This window comes from Macrobrachium rosenbergii, chromosome 10 (genome assembly GCF_040412425.1).
Source record: "Macrobrachium rosenbergii isolate ZJJX-2024 chromosome 10, ASM4041242v1, whole genome shotgun sequence".
Lineage (NCBI taxonomy): Eukaryota > Metazoa > Arthropoda > Malacostraca > Decapoda > Palaemonidae > Macrobrachium > Macrobrachium rosenbergii.
In genome coordinates, this window is record NC_089750.1 from 6696715 (window position 1) to 6719436 (window position 22722).

Below are 22722 nucleotides of genomic sequence, written 5' to 3' on the forward strand. Positions count from 1 at the left end.
GTGAAGACAGGTTTGAAGATACTGCAGAAACATTTACGTTTCATAAGAATAGTCTGCAAAAGTCTTCTTAAACACGCTCTCTCTCTCTCTTCTATATATATATATATATATATATATATATATATATATATATATATATATATATATATATATATATATATATATATATATATAAAATAAAAGAGAGAGAGAGAGAGAGAGAGAGAGAGAGAGAGAGAGAGAGAGAGAGATTCTCCTTGTGGGTGGAGAACCACCATAGCGCACTCGTAAAACGAGCTGACAAAAGCGCGACTCCTACGTACAATTCGGGAGAGATCGCTTCGCGTATGTCAGGATCCTTTAGAGACCGTAAAAGCCAAAATACATTATTCATGTCATGAATAAGTTGAGACGTTGGAACTAATCAAGGATTATTTTCGAGGCGAGAGCACGAAATTAATATTCGGAGTTAGTTCTAAAGCTATAATGAATTCCATGTTCGAACAGAGAAAACAGCTTGGGAAAACTAAGCAATGAGGATTATAAGAAAAATAAAAAGAAAAAATGAACATATTTCATCATCATTAAATATAAGTAAAAGACAGATCACCCTACCCCAACCCCAATTCAAAAATTCAATGCACGGTCCTTACTCAACGAAAACAATTATCGCATAAATTGCTAAAACATCCGCGAATAAATAAATCAATCAATAAAAAAGACGAAATAAAAGACTTCAAGGCTCAAACAACAGAAATGCAAACGACTCAAGCGAATTCAAGATGACCTTTCAAAATGGCCCAAAATGACCTTTTGATAAGATGAATCACCCCCTTGATATGTCTCCCGCCTCAGTAGGCAATGATGGCAGGTTCACATGTGTCTGTTTGTCAATCCGTTTCACTCAGTTTAAAGTTACACACAAAAAGCTATATTTTCTACTGACAAATGTCTGCACGTGTGCACATAACCACTATCATTTTCTTAATAATTCTCTCTCTCTCTCTCTCTCTCTCTCTCTCTCTCTCTCATTTTCCCCATATCTCGTAATAGATCTCATTCATGGAAATAACTGGGAAGGAATAATAGAAATTTAATATAAAAAAAAGCCAATTAAGAACTAAAAACAAATGTGTGCAAGGACAAATTTCTTTTCAAGCTGTACGCGATACTCAACAAAACCAGAACACAAGTAAGCAACAATACAATGCGTAAATAAATAACAAATAAGAGGAATACCTCAAGATAGCATCTGGATATAAACAACCACAATGAACACCTCCAAATGCGAATTTATGAGTGAAATGCTAAACCAACATAGAAAAATAAAAACACATAAGTGCATTTTATGACTGCATCTGAAGATAAATTTTTATTTTTCAAAATAAGTTCTGAAAAAAAATATAGCGCCCTTCTGTTTACAGTCAGACGGTACATTTGCGTGTCCTTAAGATGTCACAGTCAAAGTGGGTGCGACACATTAGGGCTGTCTCTGTACATAAAGGAATCTCTGAAACTGCCTCCTGTTTTCTAGATTTTATGCTGATGCGGGCTCTCTCTCTCTCTCTCTCTCTCTCTCTCTGCTTCTTCTAAAATATTTTTAGGCACAAATATCAGTCTTTAAATCTCTCTCTCTCTCTCTCTTTTTATCTCTTTTTCTGTGTAGGCGATATCATTTGTGGTCAAGTGAGTTTTGGGTAAAAATGGCATTTTTTCCCCCGTATTTTTTTTTCTTTTTCGTCGTAGCCGGAGATCGGTGTGGGCGTACCCCAGATGAGAGTCTAGTTGCTACAATGTTGTGCCCAAGACAATAAACTAGCTGTAATACAGCATTTCAGACGGCGAGGGAATGTTGATGTATCTTTGTTGCAGCTGCTTCTCTCAGCGTTTTATATATATATATGTATGTATGTATGTGTATGTATATATATATATATATATATATATATATATATATATATATATATATATATATATATATATATATATATATATATATATATATATATATCAGGGGTGACGCTATAAAATTGACAAGAGAACAACACAACGGTTACTACCACAATCATATTTAAAAAGCTGAATTTTGGATGAACTGAAGTAAAAAACTTCAAGTATATGTATATATATTTATAGATATATATATACACAGATTCTACACACACACACACACACACACACATATATATATATATATATATATATATATATATATATATATATATATATATATATATATATATATATAGGATGCGATATACATCTAATCTGGAGCATTCTTTGGTCAAATAAAATAAAAATTACTTAAAGAAAGAAAAATAAACAACTGACTCCATTAAACAAAATCCAAATGAGTCTTTGATAGTAGAGAGAAAGTCACTGAAAGTGTCATAGCCTGTAATCTTCAACTGTAACAAACAAATTGTTAAAGAAAAGACAAAGTCTCATACAATGGAATCTTACTCTCTCACCAAGTTTACTTTCTCCAGAGATAGATGTCAATGGTTCTGTTCCAACCTTCAACCTTTCTCATTACCTTTTGTTTTAAATCAGATCCCTTTCTCATTTTTTCTTTTTCTTTTTACATCACCACTGACGACTGAAAATTTTATGGTGGCTGGGAAATCTCATTAAGTGAACACGGCCAGAAGTAATCAACGCAGTTTCTTAGAATAAGCTTGTAAGGCTACCAAATGGTGATGGCCCCAGGACCTTTACCCGTCGCTTTCCCCTCTAGGTTTTTCTATTCATTCTCGGCTTCCTCCTTTCACAGAGAGAGAGAGAGAGAGAGAGAGAGAGAGAGAGAGAGAGAGAGAGAGAGAGAGAGAGAGAGAGAGAGAGAGAGAGAGAAATGTTTGATGGATCAACACGAGGCTGATATCCGTGGAATCCTTTGAAAGTCAGCTGTAACTCCATGAATAGAAACTTCAATGAAAAATAAAAATAACGGGAAACACTATAAATTAAGGCAGAAAAAATTATATGCAAGTATACTTCTCTGAAAGATCTTACTAACTTGAAAATTAAAAATATATATATATAAAAAGTTTATTAACTCACCAACCGTTCAACCGACTTTGTGACAATTTTGAAGCAAATATCTTTAGCTAGCATTCATACACGCAAAAAGTTCGAAGCAAATTAAATGATAAATATTGGTTACTGCAAAGTGACACCTCCCCCGTTAATACAAGAGGTTCAGCGTAGTCAACATGAAACCTGTTACAAAAAGCAGTTAGGGGTAAGGAGACTTTGACCTGTAATTTTTTTTTTATTTTATGCTTCTTCTTAGAAGAGGCAATTTTGGCTTCTTCTTAGCTGAGGTAATTTTGGTTCAAAATGACGCGCTATTCTCCTGCTTGTTGTGAGTGAAGTTAAAATCATTTCTTATTCGTGATAAAACTGAAGCTTCCCACTATAACAATACCTTAAGTTTGTCTAGGTATATTTCACAGACAGTAATCTAGCTACCTAAAAATCTAATAAAAAATGATTTACGATGAATTCTTAATATTAAAAAAAGAACCCGCTCTGCGTATAAATAGCACGCTTACAACTCTTTGCTCTAAGGATCTTCAGGGAACATAAAACTGCAAGCATAATACTACTTCTAACAACAATATTATACAGACCGGACGTGATGGGAGACGCAAATTTGACACTAATTCCGCAAGACGAAAATTTTGATCACGTGCAGAAAATGCCTTGAGACACATTTTAATTAACTAGAGAGGAACATAAAATCGTGTGTCCCTCCCGGAGGGCATGGGGTAGGGGTGGAGGATTAATCTCCTGTGGGCAGGAAGAATCTCTCGTGCTAAATACTCTCCACGTCACGTCACTCTAATCATGTTGTTAAAATGTAATGAAAAGTCAAGGAGGGTGAAAGAGGAGTTGTCGATAGCTTCAAGTATACTTATATATATTTATGCAGACTTACATGTGCACACAATTTATATATATATATATATATATATATATATAAAATGGGAGAAATCTGACTCACTATCTTGTATATCAAAGGTCAAAAGCATCATGGTGGCTTTAAAGACCTGCATAAAATTCTCACCTACTTCACGTCCACACACACAAAACACACACACACACATATATATATATATATATATATATATATATATATATATATATATATATATATATATATATATATATATATATATATATATATATATATATATATATATATATATCAAATCGCAACCTGAACACAGACTCTATAACCACAGTGTCAAAGTACCGGATATAGAATACAGGAGAAAATGTCAGACAGGTCTAATGGTTTTTTCACGAGCCCCAGCTGTAAAAGTTTACCAACCAATAAAGCTTTGTGGGATTTTCTGAGGGTTACAAATACCGAGGAATAAAAAGCTGATGGTCCCTCCTCCCAAGCTTGACGCATTTGGGTCGTGCTTGAGCAAGCACGAAGACTTCCGGACCAAGAGGAAGGAAAATGGATAATAAATGAGGAACAATGTTTATTGGATAAAAAGAGGTGCAAATAATCTTTGACAACTGATTAAACGTTCGTCGTTCTAACAATATTTCAACTGATATCTAAATACGTGTGTATATATATACACTGTATATATACATAAATATATATATACATATATACACACATATATATACATACATACATACATATATATATATACATACACACACACACACACACACACATATATATATATATATATATATATATATATATATATATATATATATATATATATATATATATATATATAGTATATATATATATGTGTGTGTGTGTGTGAAGAGAGAGAGAGAGAGAGAGAGAGAGAGAGAGAGAGAGAGAGAGAGAGAGAGAGAGAGAGAGAGACTCTACTGTTAACAATTTTCAGTAGGGTACGGGCCACATCTAAATTTGTTCTATATATATATATATATATATATATATATATATATATATATATATATATATATTTATATATATATATATATATATATATATATATATAGTTTATATATATAAAATATCAATATATAAACATGAAAGTTTATTCAAGGAAAATAACAATCACAACTAAAGGAGGAAACGACGACTTTCAAGGCAAGCAATGAATGTCAAGAAGAAGAAGAAGAAGAAGAAGAAGAAGAAGAAGAAGATAAGAGCTCTGAAGAAAGCAATAATCAGACGAAGCCCTACAAAGACCCAAACGCCTTTTAAACAGCCAATCGACTGAGGCAAGCAAGGCCAAGCAAGGTCGGCATGAGTCACCCCGCAAATTCAAGATGCCTGAAAGCACTTTCCTCAGTGACTGAAGAAAACGACTTTTAACTGGCGACCTATTCTTAGCAACTGAAAACTATTTGCAGTCACGCTTCCAAGGACTGTCTAATCCTCTTCAAGAAGTTCCGGAAATTTCGCAAGCTCTGAGTTTCTATCCAGAGAGCTGGGCAAACAAAGATTATTTTCGTCTGACCAGGCGGGATTAGGAGGAGCTGGACACGCCTCACTTTGCAACCTTCAAGGGCGAACGCCTTAGGGATGTGACATAATATACTTAATGCAGTCGTAGCTTTCCATGGTGTAATGTTGTCTTGTCAGCAAAAAAAAAAAAAAAAATAACGAAAAAATGTTTGAAAACTGTGACTAGGCGAAACAAACGTCATGGCATTTTTCTTGCTAGAAAGCAAACTCCGTGAGAACAATTCCATTATTAGTCAATCATTTAATACAAAATAAAGCTTACTCCTGAAATTCCCAGGAAAATAAATAAGTCATTTGACGAATAAAAGAAATGAACGCTAATATTTATGCTCGCACAAAAAATCGTTAGCTCTATAAATACTTATTCAAATATGACCTTGCATTAATTCCTAAAACACTGTAACCGTAGACACACACGGGGTGCTTGTCATCAGTAACGGCAACAAATAAAAGCAGAAACGTAAAATCGATTTTCACAATCATCATAAACGACTAGAACAATGAACACAGATTTACATAATCACCATCGACAACAAAGACTGCTTAAACTGATTATCTTCAGAAAGCAATACCAACGAACTATGCTTAAACTTATTATCTTCAGAAAACAATACCAACAAATTATGCTTAAACCTATTATCTTTAGAAAACAATACCAACGAATTATTTCCCTACGGACAATAGTCGTTGTAACGGCAGATAACATAAACAAATCAATAAAAATCAATAATACTCCAACTATAAGCTGGATTCCCGAACGCAGATTTAACAATTTTTTTTACCTGCATGCTAATGAGAAGTATTCAATTAGTGGAAAAGAAAGAAAGAAAAGAAAGAAATAAGGAAAAAGAAATAAATAAATAAAAAAAGAGAGTCGTACCCAGCCTACTCCACTGCCAAATGACCTCTTTCCTTATTGCTTGAGGTCAATGAAGTCAGCTCTAGTGAGGTCAGTAGAAAGTTTCAAGTTTTAGCACCTGGCAAGCCTGAGCCTACGGTCCACTGGTACCTGATTTCTAAAGAGTACCGATGCCTGTACATTTTTATTGCTATCATTATTATTCTCATAAGACTGTAACTTATTAAGGTCATTTTCATAACTGCAGAAGTATTAGTATTTAATAGTTTACTCAAAAACTAAATACAATAAAGAAAAAGTAATCAATTAAATAAATAAATTAGTTGCCTCGGCGAAGCAGTTAACTAGAACAGCGATGGGAAACCACAAACAATGTCCACATATAGTATGTTCAGGTAGGCATTACCTCCTGTAATAATACAGTCATTACATATTATATTTACCTATACAACCGTACTCACCTCGTAATGGGAAGCATTCGATGCTACCATAACAAAGTAATAGAGGATATTCTTTCAAAAAAAATTAAAGCAACAAAAAATCTGATTACTTAAATAAAGTAACCATTTGTAACCTACAAAAAAAAAAAAAAAAAAAAAACCTTGAGGTTACACTCTGACTGACCAATGATTATATTTTATGTTAGTCATTATTATGCAAATTATTGGTCTCGACACATTTTTTTTTATTGTTAATTACTAATAATTTACGAGATGGAATTGGAGCGTCTGTGAGCTGCACATTTATATAATATTGCAACTCGTTTTTAAATAAGAATATATACAAGGCCCATCTGATAATAACGTATGCATCATGCATGCATGTATAGATGTGTATTTATAAATATATACATGTATATATACTAATATAATATATACATATATATAATATATATACTGTATATATATATATACACACACACACACACACACACACATATATATATATATATATATATATATATATATATATATATATATAATATACATATATATAATATATATATATATATATATATATATCATATATACACATACATACACATATGAAGTTAATTAAACTTCAAACACACAAATGTTATGAAGAAGTAGTTCCAGTAATCACGCCACAAACTTATCGACACAAATATTTTAGGTAGCAATTCACTGTAAAAGAGCGATCTACAATAAGACAACACTGTATTTACGAACGAATAAATACATAAATACAACAAATTGATAAAAAGTAGTTTACTTCACCATGTAAAATTGGTTTACATATGCACTATTAATTCAACCTAAAATGAATGATTAATAAAAGAAGTAAAAAATGCGCCGGTTTCTTCGGCGCAATCGTTTTCTGTACAGCCGCTACAGCGTATAATCAAGGCCACCGAATATAGATCTATCTTTCGGCCCATGAAACTTCACCACGGCCCGGTGGTGGCCTATCTTATATCGTTGCCAGAAGGACGATCATGGCTAACTTTAACCTTAAATAAAATAAGAACTACTGAGGCTAGAGGGCTGCAATTTGGTATGTTTGATGACTGGAGGGTGGATGATCAACATACCAATTTGCAGCCCTCTAGCCTCAGTAGTTTTTAAGACCTGACGGTGGACAGAGTAACGTGCGGACGGACAGACAATGCCGGCACAATAGTTTTCTTTTACAGAAAACTAAAAAAGAGCACACAAAAAAGAAGAAACAGTTCTTACAATCGAAACACCTAATCAACGTGGAGAACTTGATCTTCAATGAATAAATTAGATATGAATTAAGGCCGAGTTCCAGAGTTCTCTGAAACAATCAAAATTCACTTGGGAAAATTCCTTTCTTCCAACTGGCCCTCATACAGAACTCATAAGTCATGAACTCCACCGAACCATCTGTCGCTTATAATTCTGAGAGAGAGAGAGAGAGAGAGAGAGAGAGAGAGAGAGAGAGAGAGAGAGAGAGAGAGAGAGAGAGCACTGACCACTGCCGAACATTCAAAATGAATATGATGAGAATGCAAAGGTGACAGCATTAAAACTGCAGTACGTATATATATATATATATATATATATATATATATATATATATATATATATATATATATATATATATATATATATATATATATATATATATATATATATATTTTCACTTGACAAGATAAATTACATTACGACAGGAATATTCGTAATTTACAAATATTGCCTACTGTATAAACATAATCGCTTATTATTCAAACATAAACAAACAGAAAAAACCACTTCCTCTTCACGGTAAAATTATTTGGAATACGGTGACGTAGACATAAAACGCAGCTGAAATCCATTACTCTACATCCAATTTCCTCAGCAGTGATTATTAAATCACTAATCTAGTATTCTTAACTACGAGACCAAGTTCAAAGACTGAAAGAAAAATTAATTGCAAACGGCATACTGCATATATCTTAAATTTCCTACAGACAAGAATTAAAAATCACGTGATAGACCCATCCAGATAAACCATTGTTTCTTTGGTTACTGAACAAATACCACATTATCCCAATTATGCAGCAGAAATTTCGGCAGCATTCAGAGATCACGACATCCCTAGGGTCTTTGCATGAGAGAATTCCACAGAGTTTAGAAAGACATTGGAAGAAAAAGGAAATTAAAATATAATGTGAAAAAATGGCTCCAATGTAATTATATACAAAAAAATTATAAATAAAAATGATATGTAAAAGGTATATAGAAATGATACAGACTTCAGTAAATAAATTCAACAAAGTGTAAATTATCTAAAAATTCGTTAAAAAAAGTGTAGATTACCTAAAATTCGTTCGAAAATCTTAAGAATCTCTCTCTCTCTCTCTCTCTCTCTCTCTCTCTCTCTCTCTCTCTCTCTCTCTCTCTCTCTCAAATTTATACATATATGTATGTATATATGATATATATAACATAAAAAATATATAAATATAATTATATGTATATATATATTTGAGAGAGAGAGAGAGAGAGAGAGAGAGAGAGAGAGAGAGAGAGAGAGAGAGAGAGAGAGAGAGAGATGACTTGAAGGAAATGCAGAGGCGAAACAAGGGCATGAACCTTTCAGTTTCCGAGCGTGACTTCCTTTCAGAGAAGAAAACAAGCACGCAAGCAAGAACAACAAAGAATATAGGGCTCTCGCCAACAGAGATAACAAAAATAGACCAAGAAAATGATTGCAGTGCGGCGAGAGAGAGAGAGAGAGAGAGAGAGAGAGAGAGAGAGAGAGAGAGAGAGAGAGAGAGAGAGAGAGAGAGAGAGAGAGAGAGAGAGAGAAACTACGTCTAATCTCCCTAAGAGAGGAAGAAAAAATATTATGGAGAAAATGCTATAAAATTATATATATATATATATATATATATATATATATATATATATATATATATATATATATATATATATATATATAAATTTATTATCCTGATGTAATTTATATATATATATATATAATAATAATAATAATAAAATAATAATAATAATAATCAGATCAGATCAGGATAATAAATCTCTGCAAAATTTACATTCCTACTTCACCGTGCCCCACATAATAATAATAATAATAATAATAATAATAATAATAATAATAATAATAATAATAATAATAATAATCCCAACCAGAAGCAAACCACGACGCCCAATAAAAGCGACACCTGGCATACCTCACAGGCGCCACCGCCTCCACCACAACTTCAAATATTTTTCCATATTAACAAAAAATCTTAGAAATCCAACGAGCACTTCACACAGTGGAGTTCTCGACGGTTAGACTTTCTACACTTAATTATTCAAGTATTTCGCCTAATGAGAGCAGGTGAGTAGCGCGGTGGGTTGTGCAATTCAAGTTTTGTTCATATGAACAAGAAAGCTAAAATGTAACTAAGGAAGTTATTTGTGTTACGGTGAGTATTATTGAATTGTGGATGATTTTTTATATTCTTACCTAAAGCATGAATGCCTACCTTTATTACTTGGAAATATCAATTACTTCACTGAATCTCTTGTTAGAATAAGCTAGACAATTGTCATAAAGACTTAAATTAAATTCTAAACTCCGGTAAACAAACAAAAGTAACAAAGAACATTAATGGTAAGGAAGTTATTTGTGGTAAGGTGAGTATTATTGAACTGAGGATTTTTTTATATTCTTACCTAAAACATGAATGCCTACCTTTATTACTTGGAAATATCAATTACTTCACTGAATCTCTTGTTAGAATAAGTTAAGACAATTGCCATAAGGACTTAAATTCAATTCTAAACTTCAGTAAACAAACAAAAAGAACAAAGAATATTAATGCTATGCTGGACCAAACAAGTGCATAAAATGATCACGAAAAAGAATTAAAACTCGATTTTTTTTTATGTGAGGTTCAAAGTCCGCATATATTTCTGAAGATTCAATGTCCATTTCGTAAATAAGGAATGGTAACTCAGAAAAATACAAAAAAAAGTAGAGTTCGTTGTCAACGTACTTCCGCCAACAGAAGCCAGAAAAGTGTTTCATAAAACGCCTAGTATTAAGTCTGGCATAAAAGGCGTAACCACGAAGAAACAGAATGGAAAAAATAAGACAGCGTAAAAAAATCAATACGAAGAAGTCCATGACAATATCCTAACCATTAATTATCAGAGATTATGTTCTTTATTCCAATAAACTGCATGATGACATTACTGCTACATCCTATTAATTGTTCTAAGTACCCAGTATTTATATCCATCACTATCACTGATTATACTATACTACATTGATTTTTATCAATAATACATCATTGCTGTAGCTTTACTAATTTTTTTTATCTTATCAATATAATATGCTCTGTTTCGTAGATCTACATTTGTATATTAAATTATCTGCAATACAGCATATTTATTATTATTATTATTATTATTATTATCCAAAAGTCTGTCCTTTTATCAATCAAAGGCACCCCACGGCAACCCTAGACACGACCCGCAGCTGCGTCATCCTTGTGTCACAGGAGAGAGAGAGAGAGAGAGAGAGAGAGAGAGAGAGAGAGAGAGAGAGAGAGAGAGAGAGAGAGAGAGAAGCCAGGCGAGCTTTCCCCTGAAGCCAAAGAAGCTTCCCTGTCGTACTTGTCTCTCATTACGTAGAGATCATTTGAGACGAACGGACATTTCGTAATCTCTCTGAGCAAGCGGCTCGATGAGCGAAGCCATGCTTGCAGCTATAATAATAATAATAATAATAATAATAATAATAATAATAATAATAATAATAATAATAATATAATAATAATAATAATAATAATAATAATAATAATAATAATAATAATAAAAAGGAGAAAGATCACATTTAAATATATGCAGTATAAAAAGACCCCTGAAAAAGTTCGTCTTTGAGATGTAGTGTTCGATACGTCGGTTGCAATGTTGACCATTACATCTCAGACTCTAGATTTTTTTTCTGAATAATAATAATAATAATAATAATAATAATAATAATAATAATAATAATAATAATAATAATAATAATAAAATTAGAAGAAGCAGGATGATGATGATGTAAGTAAGAGAGAGAGAGAGTCAGTAGAGGTCAGCTACCAGCTGTTCATACTACATAACACACACACACACACACATATATATATATATATATATATATATATATATATATATATATATATATATATATATATATATATATATATATATATATATAAATAAATTTCTGACTCACGTCAGGATCAACCCAGGTCTCTCAGGTGGAAAGCAAGGGTTTTACCCACTGGGCCATACAAGTCTAAAAGAAGCTGGAACCTGAGAGCAACTGCCATGGAATTACCTGGGCAAGCTAACTGCTTGCATACCAGCGAGTTTTCCCCAACTTTGACTCAGCAATGACCCAATAGACAACATTTCATTCGAATTATCCCTTCTGAGTGAATAAGATAGAAATCATCAACACACAAGTTGGGAAAAAACAACAAGTATGCAAAGAGTTAGCTTGCCCAGGTAATTCTGGTGCAGTTGCTCTCAGGTTCCAGCTTCTTTTAGACTTGTATGGCCCAGTGGGTAACGCCCTTGCTTTCCACCTGAGAGACCTGGGTTCGATCCCGACGTGAGTCAGAAATTTATTTCTGTTCCACACGTGATTGTGTGTTGATGATTTCTATATATATATACATACATACATACACCGGTATATATAGGTCACAACACTATAGGTTCTTTCATGGGTAGCACCTCGGTTTTCAGTAAGTATATTTCGGATGAAGGTGCCTGACCCATGCCATGCCCCACCGTGTCCAATGCGCCTGTGTGTCAATGCCCTAGCCTTTACTTCCAAATACTGTCCAGCCCCAACATTGCGTAATGTAGCTGGCAGGCTGAACAACGGAAGAAAACGCAAAAGTTGTAAGAACAAAACAACAAGAAGAAGAATAACATCAAATCCGAGAAACCCTACGTAAATCAGCGCAGACAAACAAACATACACACGCACAACACACACACAAACTCGCATGTGTCAAATCCCCCTGCGGTCCAAGACGGCCACTGAGAAACCCATCGACGCCTCATTAAGAAGTTTCTAGGTCACAACAGGAGGTTCTTTATGGCTGCCATTTCCTGGCACCTCTCTGAACTCCAGTTTGGCGGTTCCGGAAAGAATAACGGGGCTGTGACGTCACAACCGAAAACGTTTAGGTGTGACGTCACACAGACAACATGGACGTTGGAAAATCGAATTAAAAGATGTCAAAATTTTATTAAATTGAACAGGATGCAACAGTGTTCATGACATTAATGAACCCAAATGTTCTTGAATCTGCCGTTAATAAAAAAACTCCATAGAATACTTGACTGACGTCACAAAGGATAGGCAGCTCTTGCAAAATTCAAATAAAAGTACTTAACATGTTTATGAATATGCAAATTTATGAGTATTCGTTGGAAATGAAACCTATGACTATAAGTATGGGACAAATTACGCCACAAAAGGAGATTCAAAATAAAATAACTTCGAAAGTCCTTGAACCGACGTGTTTTTGACAGGGATAATACGAATATACGAAGGCGAAAAATGACGCCCCAAAGTGGAGGTCGGGCCAGTAGAGAAGATAATAAATTTCTTCAAAACGTTTTGAAATTGCAAAATAATCAATAATAAATTTCTTAAAAACACTTGAAACTGCAAAATCAATAAATAATTTTCTTCAAAACATCTTGAAATTGCAAAATTAATCAATAAGACACATCAAAATATCTTGAAATTGCAAAGTTAATAAGTAATACACTTCTTCAAAACATCTTGAAATTGCAAAATTAATATATAATACATTTGTTCAAAACATCTTGATATTGCAAAATTAATATATAATACATTTGTTCAAAACATCTTGAAATTGCAAAATTAATATATAATACATTTGTTCAAAACATCTTGACGTTGCAAAATTAATATATAACAAATTTCTTCAAAACATCTTGAAACTGCAAAACGAATAAAATCAACGACTGTAGTTACGACGTTACAGAAGTGAAAAACAATTACAAAACATTCGAAAGTCACCCGAATAACGAAGATACAATGACTTTGAATACCCTACTTCACATGGGAAGAAACCAGCACTTGCATAAATGTCTTCAAGGCCACGACGTCACGAATATAAATAACTGACCATTTCAGAGGTTTTCCTCACAATGAGGGCGAATACCACTTTAATTAACTTGTCGAAAGTGCAATGAACTTTCATCGCTTCCAGCGGACTACCAGATACACCGAGCCGGTAGAATTTACCCTCATTTTTTGTAACCTGATCATAAGGAGTGGAAAAATAAATAAGAATAAACACTTACTTGCAATCACTCACCTATACCCAACACCCATTTACTCAGCTACGCCATTCTCACTCACCCACCTCTCTGAACCCGCGCCCATTCACCCGAGAAAATTTAAGACAAAAGTCGATGGATGTTGGAAAAAAAAAAAAAAAACCTGCCGGCACGTGGGGGGTGACATCATTAGGCACCGTTACTCAAGAAAACTAAATTCGAAGCATCTGCAATTCCACAGAGTCATCACTCGATAAACAATGAATGGACATCTTTTGGGTCTCCGCTTTGATATCATAACGGTGATGATGCCAAGCGCTCGAAACTAAGGTGCGAAGAAGTGCATTTCATGCCCGTGGCTCGGACGAGAGAAAATGCGGGTTTTATGCAACAGGAAAATGTTCATGCCATGCCAGGTTAAGTATTGTAATTTTAAAAAAAGAAAGACAGCGATAAATGATCTTGAAGTTATAAATGACAACACGTGTCATTAGTTAAAATGAATGGTGATAGCGGGTTCTCAGAAGTACTTGCTATAATAGCCACATTAGTAAACACCGACCTTAACTTAAAAAATAAATCTGTGCTAAGAGAGAGAGAGAGAGAGAGAGAGAGAGAGAGAGAGAGAGAGAGAGAGAGAGATGCAGCATTAAAAGCCAGAGGCTGACAATAACACGCAATTCTAAGTTTAGGGCAGAAAACTAAAATAAAGTACTTTGGGCAATACGATTGTGTTTAATATAAATAAAATCCATCATTATATGGCCAGAAGTTACATAATGATCCAAGAATACAGCTTACAGAAAACAATTTGTTGTGTTTGTAGGATACCTTAAGAACGTGTGGCCGGATCTTGATGAACGCAAGTCAAATCCTTTAACTGATTAAGTTTCGGTGAAAAGCGATGTTGATCTGATTATTAGTGGCCGTGAAACAATGTGACGCATTATTTTAACTGTTGTAACCTTTACAGAAATGAAAAAATGAACAGTACATCCAGTAATCACATTTATTAGCAATAATTACCATGCATATATTGAGGCAGGTTCATTGACAGAGATGTGCTTTTTACCAACTACCTCTTGTTTGCATGCACGAAGGTCGACGGGGCGGGCAACCGAATGTCCTTGTTTAACCTAAGGTTTTTACAGGAGAAAGGAAAAATTAGGTAGTGCCTAACGCCAAAGTACCACTGGCCTTTCCTTAAAAAAAAAAAAAAATAAATAAATAAACAAAAAAGCAGATACCTGCATATGATGCCGTACCTTTGAAATAAAGCAACAGGAGTAATCCGAAGAGAAGAAACCTTATCTGTGAGGCGGATAACGTCCCTAACACCTACCGTCCAACGCCTTCACATCACACCCCCCCCCCCACAATTACCCCCACAAAAATCCGTCATTAGGCGAAGGAAGCGTGTCGCGGTTGAGTTTCACCCATCATTACACAGTTTCTGGATTTCCTCGGGCAGGCGGGTTCTCTTTGTTTACGTTAAGCGAACGCGTTTAAAACGTGGTTGTTCCACCGAGCCACCTTCCATTGTAGAAGCTTAAGCTGCCGGTAAATAGGGGTTTCTCTTCTTGGTTTACGAGAGAGAGAGAGAGAGAGAGAGAGAGAGAGAGAGAGCTAATTACAAGTTACAAAACCATGTTTTGAACGCTGTTTATTTTTGCTTGACAAACAAGCATTGCCACTCAAACGTTCGTGACATTTACAGGCTGTTTGTAAAAAGGAACAATGCACAATGCTCTCTATGGGTATTGTCTGTGAGCATAAAACCGTCTTTCGTCCTTCCTTGAAAAACCTGCCGGTTTATGTTTTTGAACTTTGAAAGTGATTTACAACTTCCGTCTAAAACCAGCAGACTACGTGCAATAGGATACGAGGAAACGAACCCGCCATAAGTTCCCATCGAAAACGTCAATGTGAAAACGGTGAAACTGTCAATCGCAGCAACGAAAAACTCTGGCGGGTCTAGCAAGGTTGAAATTTTAGTGGCCCGCTTTTAGAATGGCGAGTCATGTCATCACTTTAATATTTCAGGACAATGTTCCTCTGATCTCAATTATCTATTTGTTTATTTTACTAGGCGAAAAAACAGGCTGAATTTTAGAAATATCACTTCATTTGATTGTTTTTTTTTTTACTTTTCTTAGGGCTTTACTAGAAATGCCAAAAGCGTTCAATGTGTTTCGTATACAATCCAAACCTCATTATGCATATTCTTTTCATCTTTAATAATTCAAAACTTTATTTCTACTTTTATCCTTGCTTTCTCATCTTCAAGTTTTGATTGGAATGTTTTGCTTGGCAAAGAAATGAAAAGTGCCTTCACTTTCTCCTCTGTAAAAGGAAACAGCTTCTCACCAATTTATTTTTTTTAGACACATAAGTAGACGGTGGACAGTGTCTTCGTCACGTGACATGATTCTTACTCCGTGTCACGGACTGATTGCCAAGCTCAAATCAGACACCGGCCTCATTCGTAAGATGAATGCCGAGATGCTGATCTTTCATCTTATTTTCGTTGATCACTCCTTAAACATAAAAATGAATCAGCTGCTTTCATAAATTATAAAATTTTTTGGTTTAGTTAGATTGCTTTTGCAAATAAACATATTATATTATTGCTTCAACCCCTGTGGAATGCTTCAATACATGTAGCTGCCATAATGAATTGTTGACAATTGGAAAACATCAAGAAACTATAAATAAATCATAATACAGACAGACTTCAAGCTTGCGATGTAAAAGAGGAACTATGTTAAATGTCAAGAAAACTCGAAAACACGTAGCCTTCAACGAGGAAAAAGTCGCGTTAGAATGCAATAATAAAAAAATCGAATAGGTCAACATTTCAACTTAGAGCAAACACAGCCCATATTTGTAGTGTTCAAACTGTGATACCACCAGCACAAGCAGGAAAAAGTGATCTAATATTAGACTAACTGGAACATGTACAAATTCCATGACAAAAACAAACAGTAAAAATACCTGAGGGCAAAAACCTTTCAGAAAAAGGTACGTTGATATTTTAAGGTGTTAGCTACCAGTGTCCGTTGAAACGACTGCCTTGATAAAATCTTTTGTGTCATTTTAAGGCGCTGAGCTGAATCACGTCGTCATCTTTATGCCCTAACTGTAACACGTACTACTTACTGAGGGTCATACTGTACAAGGAAAGGCCTTTGGAAGTTCATGAGGTTGCAAATTTCTTAAATTGTCATACATGCAGTAAGATGCTAAAGGTTATAACAGGCCTGGTGTGGTTCTCTGGATTCTGCCAAATCTGCGGTATTAATAATCAGGAATATTCACGCGTTGCTAGATAAGACTTAACATATTCTAATATATATTTAAAATGATAAAAATGACCATGAAAAGAGACAACGTAGTATATAAGACTAGGAATTCGTCTGAAAAATTATATTAAAACTAGAACTCACATCAGTATCTCTGGGAGTGAAGCAAAAAGCTCTCGAACGGAAATCATAACAAGGCGATAACCACAAATATCATCGATTCCAGGATCACCAAGAACGAAAACAAAACAATGATAATAGGAGACGATGGAAAATAAAAAAAAAGGGCTAAGCTGAAGGAATCTTAGAAGAGTTCAAACGAAAGGACAGTAATGTTCAGATGGCGAGAGACTGCCACAGTGGTGGTAAGAAGGCATATCGGAATTTATCAGAAACACTGTCATTGATCCAACCAAGGTCTATAGTAACTAAAGTAACTGAAGTAACTAAATCCTCCCTCGGAGCACTTACCAGGATCTTCCGTGTAGTAGGACCTGGTGTCAGATTCCCCTAGGCCTTCGTCAGGGAATTCTGAGGAGACGTAGTCATTAGAGGCATCCTCGTAGCCGTCTCCCTCCTCCTCGCTGCCGTAGTCTGTCAGGCGGAAACCAAATGATGTTACCAAACGAAATTTTCTTCAGAAAAGGGCATTCGAGTAAGATGGTACAGCTTAATTCCATTTAAGTTAATTTGGGTGAAGGTTGGACGGGCAGGAAATAACAATCTCTCTATAAAGTAGGTCTATGTGAAAGTAATTCGGGCAATATGGCTATTCTTTTGAGATTGGGCTTCACAATAAAGGTCTATTTTAATTCCTGCAATAATGTTTGCTTTGGGATTTGGGGGCGAGAGGGAAGATTTAGGATTGTGACGGAGTAGATAAATATATTAGAAAAATTGCACGCTAATTCATAAAAAAATAATTTCAGGTAGCACAAAACTCATTAAAAATGACAGAAAAAATTAGATTTTGCCTACACTTGGGTTCTAGAAATCGAAATGTAAAAAATCAACTGATTAAAAAATATATAAAACACGCTTCTGTCATATCCAGAAGAGAGAGCGCGACAGAGGGGGAGGAAAGGAAGACTAATGACCATTGAGAAAAAAAAAATAAAGAGATGACAGAGTAATTCTTAATGCACCAGAAATTTTCAAATTGACCATTAACCAAGAAAAAGAAAATTAATGGGTAGTTTAAATTATACATAAAAATAAACTGTGAACTTATTTTCTTTCTTTTTTGATAAGGCATATAAAGTATAACACGTCTACAAATAATTAACTATATGGGTTATTACTTAATTTGCGTGATATAAAATGGCAAAACTATGCAGTACTTCATTCCAAAATACATCACAGGTTTAAAAGCACAGCAAGCAATTCTAATGTGGCATGAAATAAAGTTTACGTTGTAAATAAACAACTATAATATTATAGTTTCCAAAAGTATACATTATTCTATACAAAAAAAAAACTTGAAAAAATGGTATATACCAATAACAAATTTATTAACATTAAATACTAAATACAAAAACAAATGGACTACACCAACTGATCTCCCTCTGTACTTGTTTACAATCTTGAACTCTTTTGTACCGTATTATCACTGTTGATGCCCCCTTTCACACTCCTAGAGAGAGAGAGAGAGAGAGAGAGAGAGAGAGAGAGAGAGAGAGAGAGAGAGAGAGAGAGAGAGAGAGAGATCGCTCGGTAACAGCGTCATACTACCCATGAAGATATCACTTCCTATGATTATGTTGTTGTCCATATTAAACCCGTCACGAACCATGCCCCCAACCCGCCCCCCCAAAACAAATCCCTACCCTGAACACTGCCGGAAGTTGCTCACCATTAGAATAATACTTTTGACCCATAGTGGCGGCACTGCACTCACACAAATACATAAAGAACAATAGAAAGGACCCGTTTTTGTCTGGAACCTTTTCCAGACGTGAAAGAATTAAGTCAAATCTTTACCGTTATGTGTAGACTAAATCAGCGTGATCTCTTTTACGCTACCTGCCATGAGAGAGAGAGAGAGAGAGAGAGAGAGAGAGAGAGAGAGAGAGAGAGAGAGAGAGAGAGAGAGAGAGAGGTTTTCTAAAAATCGAACATTTCTCGCCACAATTCCATTTCTGTTTATTCCGAAACCTTGAACTCTCAACTTTGGCTGACTGGAATTATATTTATATACAATATATATATATATATATATATATATATATATATATATATATATATATATATATATAATGTATATATATATATATATATATATATATATATATATATATATATGTGTGTGTAATGTGTGTATGTATGTATATAATACAAACTATGTGTATAAATAAGATCTTTTAATATATTGCTCGGTAATACAGAAACAAGCCTACAGCATAAAAAGTACCGAAGGTTTCTATATAAAAATAAAGCACTTTTATTTTAGGAGCAATCTACATACTGGACAGCACTACGCAATACATTATTTGCCTTGAATGCTACAACAAACCTAGCGACAAGCATTAATTACTCTGTAAAATTCGGCACCACTCACCTCTATTTTTCCCCATTTTGCTGTCTGAAATCAAAGAATTGGGCGAATGTGTTACTTGTGCCTTTTGCAGCTAATTAGCAATGTTATTTTCGCTACATAAATAAACATCACATTTCTCCCACTACAGTAGAACACATCAAGTCACAACCGCAGAGCGGACAAAAACACGCCGTTGCGATCACAAGAACTTTAAATTCACACTTCGTGGGTTTCCTTTAAGCCGCGCGTACTCACAGCCGCTTCAAATGAAATACGAGAAGCACTCCGTTCGTTCTTGTACCTCTACTGAGCTGACAAACGAAATCGAGCTAAAGACACAAAGAAAGAAAAAGAAACGGAATGTAAAAATTCCTCATGCGCAGACGCTGGCGCCAAAAACAACGCCACCGCTATTTCGCTCCACTGCAGTCAGAGGTTAACCTGGTACTGCCTGGCGGTCCGCGCTCCAGTCCTGGAAGCCTGGAGAATGACGCTGGCTTTCGAAGTCTTGTCTTACTTATTCCGTTGCACCCAGTGGCTCTCCTTTCAACGCGCATGGGCGTACAGAGCAAGCAGGTCTAATACTTGAGTTGGCCCTCGTCATTTCATCGGTGACGAACTAATCACTGCAGCAGTTCGCCTGACTTGATTCTGGACCCTTGAGAGGGTGACAGTAGCAGTTTGCACGGAGCAGATATTTTATGATTCAATCTCAATACGTTTGGTCACTGATCACTGAAAGAAATTGCAAATTTACCAAAGTGCATTCATCACACTGGTAGAGGCGTCGATGCACCAGTTGAGACCTCAATGTTACCCTCGCGAGTCAGAAGGCAAATTTAAAAACAAAACTCAATATTCGTCCATTTCTCCGAACCCTCGTGTTTACGGCGTCAAGAGAGCGCACTGGAGAAGAGGGGAGCAGTTAACAAGCCCGAATGACAACGACGGGAACTTTGGGACTTCACGAGGCATATTCAACTCGCTGGTAATCCGAAGATCTAGGTTATCCATATGGCGTTGAGGCCGCCCACTTTCTGAGTTCTACTGTATACCTGAGAGAGCACCCTCCATTTCCGTGAACCGTCCCCCACCCTCTCCAGTACGTAAACAAACGCTTTCTATTGAAAATGGTACCCTGGAAAATTAACGCTACTATTTCAGTAGTTATTAAGTATTTGAGTGTAATAAGACGATTGATTCAAAAATTAAGAAACTTACTCTCAATAAAACGATTGATTCAAAAATTTTAAAAACTTACTCTAATCGATTATAAATTCACTGCACTGATTTCATTAGTTGTATCATTCACCTTATGCTAATTGCAAACGAAAAATTAAAAATCCCTTGCTTATTACACACACACTGCTAAAAAAATATCCATGGGTCACTCAAATTACCAGTAAGCTTTTTTAACTTTCATCACAATCTGGCGTTAGCGTATAGGCAAAAGCTGAGAGAGAGAGAGAGAGAGAGAGAGAGAGAGAGAGAGAGAGAGAGAGAGAGAGAGCCAAAGCTAATCTGAAAAATAAAAAAATTATTGAGAGAGAAACGCCAGATTGTGATGAAAGTTAAAAAAGCTTACTGGTGATTTGAGTATGACCCATGGATATTTTTCTACCAGTGTATCTGGGTAATACGAAAGGGATTTTTAATTTTTCCCCGGTTGAGCGTGGGAAAACAAAACTTAATGAGGGAGGGAATGCTATGTATAACAAAAACAGAGGAAAAGATCTAGTTATCTAGAAAATTACAAATAAAATTAATGAGTGAGAGAATAAAAATCCCCTTCTTACGCTTGCCTAAATATAACAAAAACACGGCAGCAAAAGACCCAAGAATAAAGACAAAAGAAACAGATGAAATCGGAATTTGGTGCTAATCACAATAAAGAAAAATAACCCAGTGAAGTTTGTGTATGAGAGAGAGAGAGAGAGAGAGAGAGAGAGAGAGAGAGAGAGAGAGAGAGAGAGAGAGTAGAAATTCGTCCACCAGCTCCCTTCCTCCCCCGACCGGAAACATGCAGCGTAGTCAGATGAGAAAGGCGATATTGATGCTTAAAATGTCGACTGTCTTTCACTTCTCCCTCCGAGGGTCATGGACGACGAGCTCACTCACACCAGGTGATAGTTTGGGCTTAGATTACCAGGAGCAGCAAATTCCAGGCCCCCCAATCTCTGTTACGCTCATGAACGCAGGAGACTGGACCATGAAGGTGTGGGTGGATGGTACTACTGGTGTGTTTCGTCGTGTGAGCCTTGGCTACTTTCTAGAATCTTATATATATATATATATATATATATATATATATATATATATATATATTATATATAATATATATATATGTATATATATACAGTATATATATATATATATATATGTGTATATATATATATATATATATATATATGTATGTGTATATATGTATATATATATATATATATATATATATATATATATATATATGTGTATATATGTAATTTTACGTACCACAATGTCCTCTAACTTCTCGATTCGCTTCACACATGGGCAACGCTTATCAATACTAAGCATAAATCTAAACGATGAAAGCAATGAAGATATTCTGATGCCCAGCTGAGATTCGAACTCGGGTCCGGGGTATCAGAACGAGGTAATGTTAATTACCAGGCCACGAAAAAAGGTATACGATGGCCAGTAGATTACACACACACACACACACACACACACACACACACATATATTCATACATTGTGTGTGTGTGTGTGTACTATAAGAAAAATACCAAGGCAGAT

At 35.0% G+C, this 22722-nt stretch overlaps 1 protein-coding gene across 12 annotated transcripts in view; it reads right to left on the reverse strand.

Annotated features, from left to right (window-relative positions):
- Positions 1 to 22722, reverse strand: part of LOC136842464 (uncharacterized) — a 764342-nt gene that overhangs the window by 53695 nt on the left and 687925 nt on the right. For 7 of the 12 annotated variants that reach the window (XM_067109829.1, XM_067109826.1, XM_067109828.1 and 4 more), the window contains 2 exons: positions 19970 to 19993; positions 17884 to 18006 (listed from right to left, as the gene is read on the reverse strand). In XM_067109829.1, the coding sequence (XP_066965930.1) occupies positions 17884 to 18006; positions 19970 to 19993 (147 nt within the window). The remainder of the gene's footprint in view (positions 1 to 17883; positions 18007 to 19969; positions 19994 to 22722) is intronic. The other 5 variants (XM_067109832.1, XM_067109831.1, XM_067109830.1 and 2 more) reach the window with 1 other exon arrangement.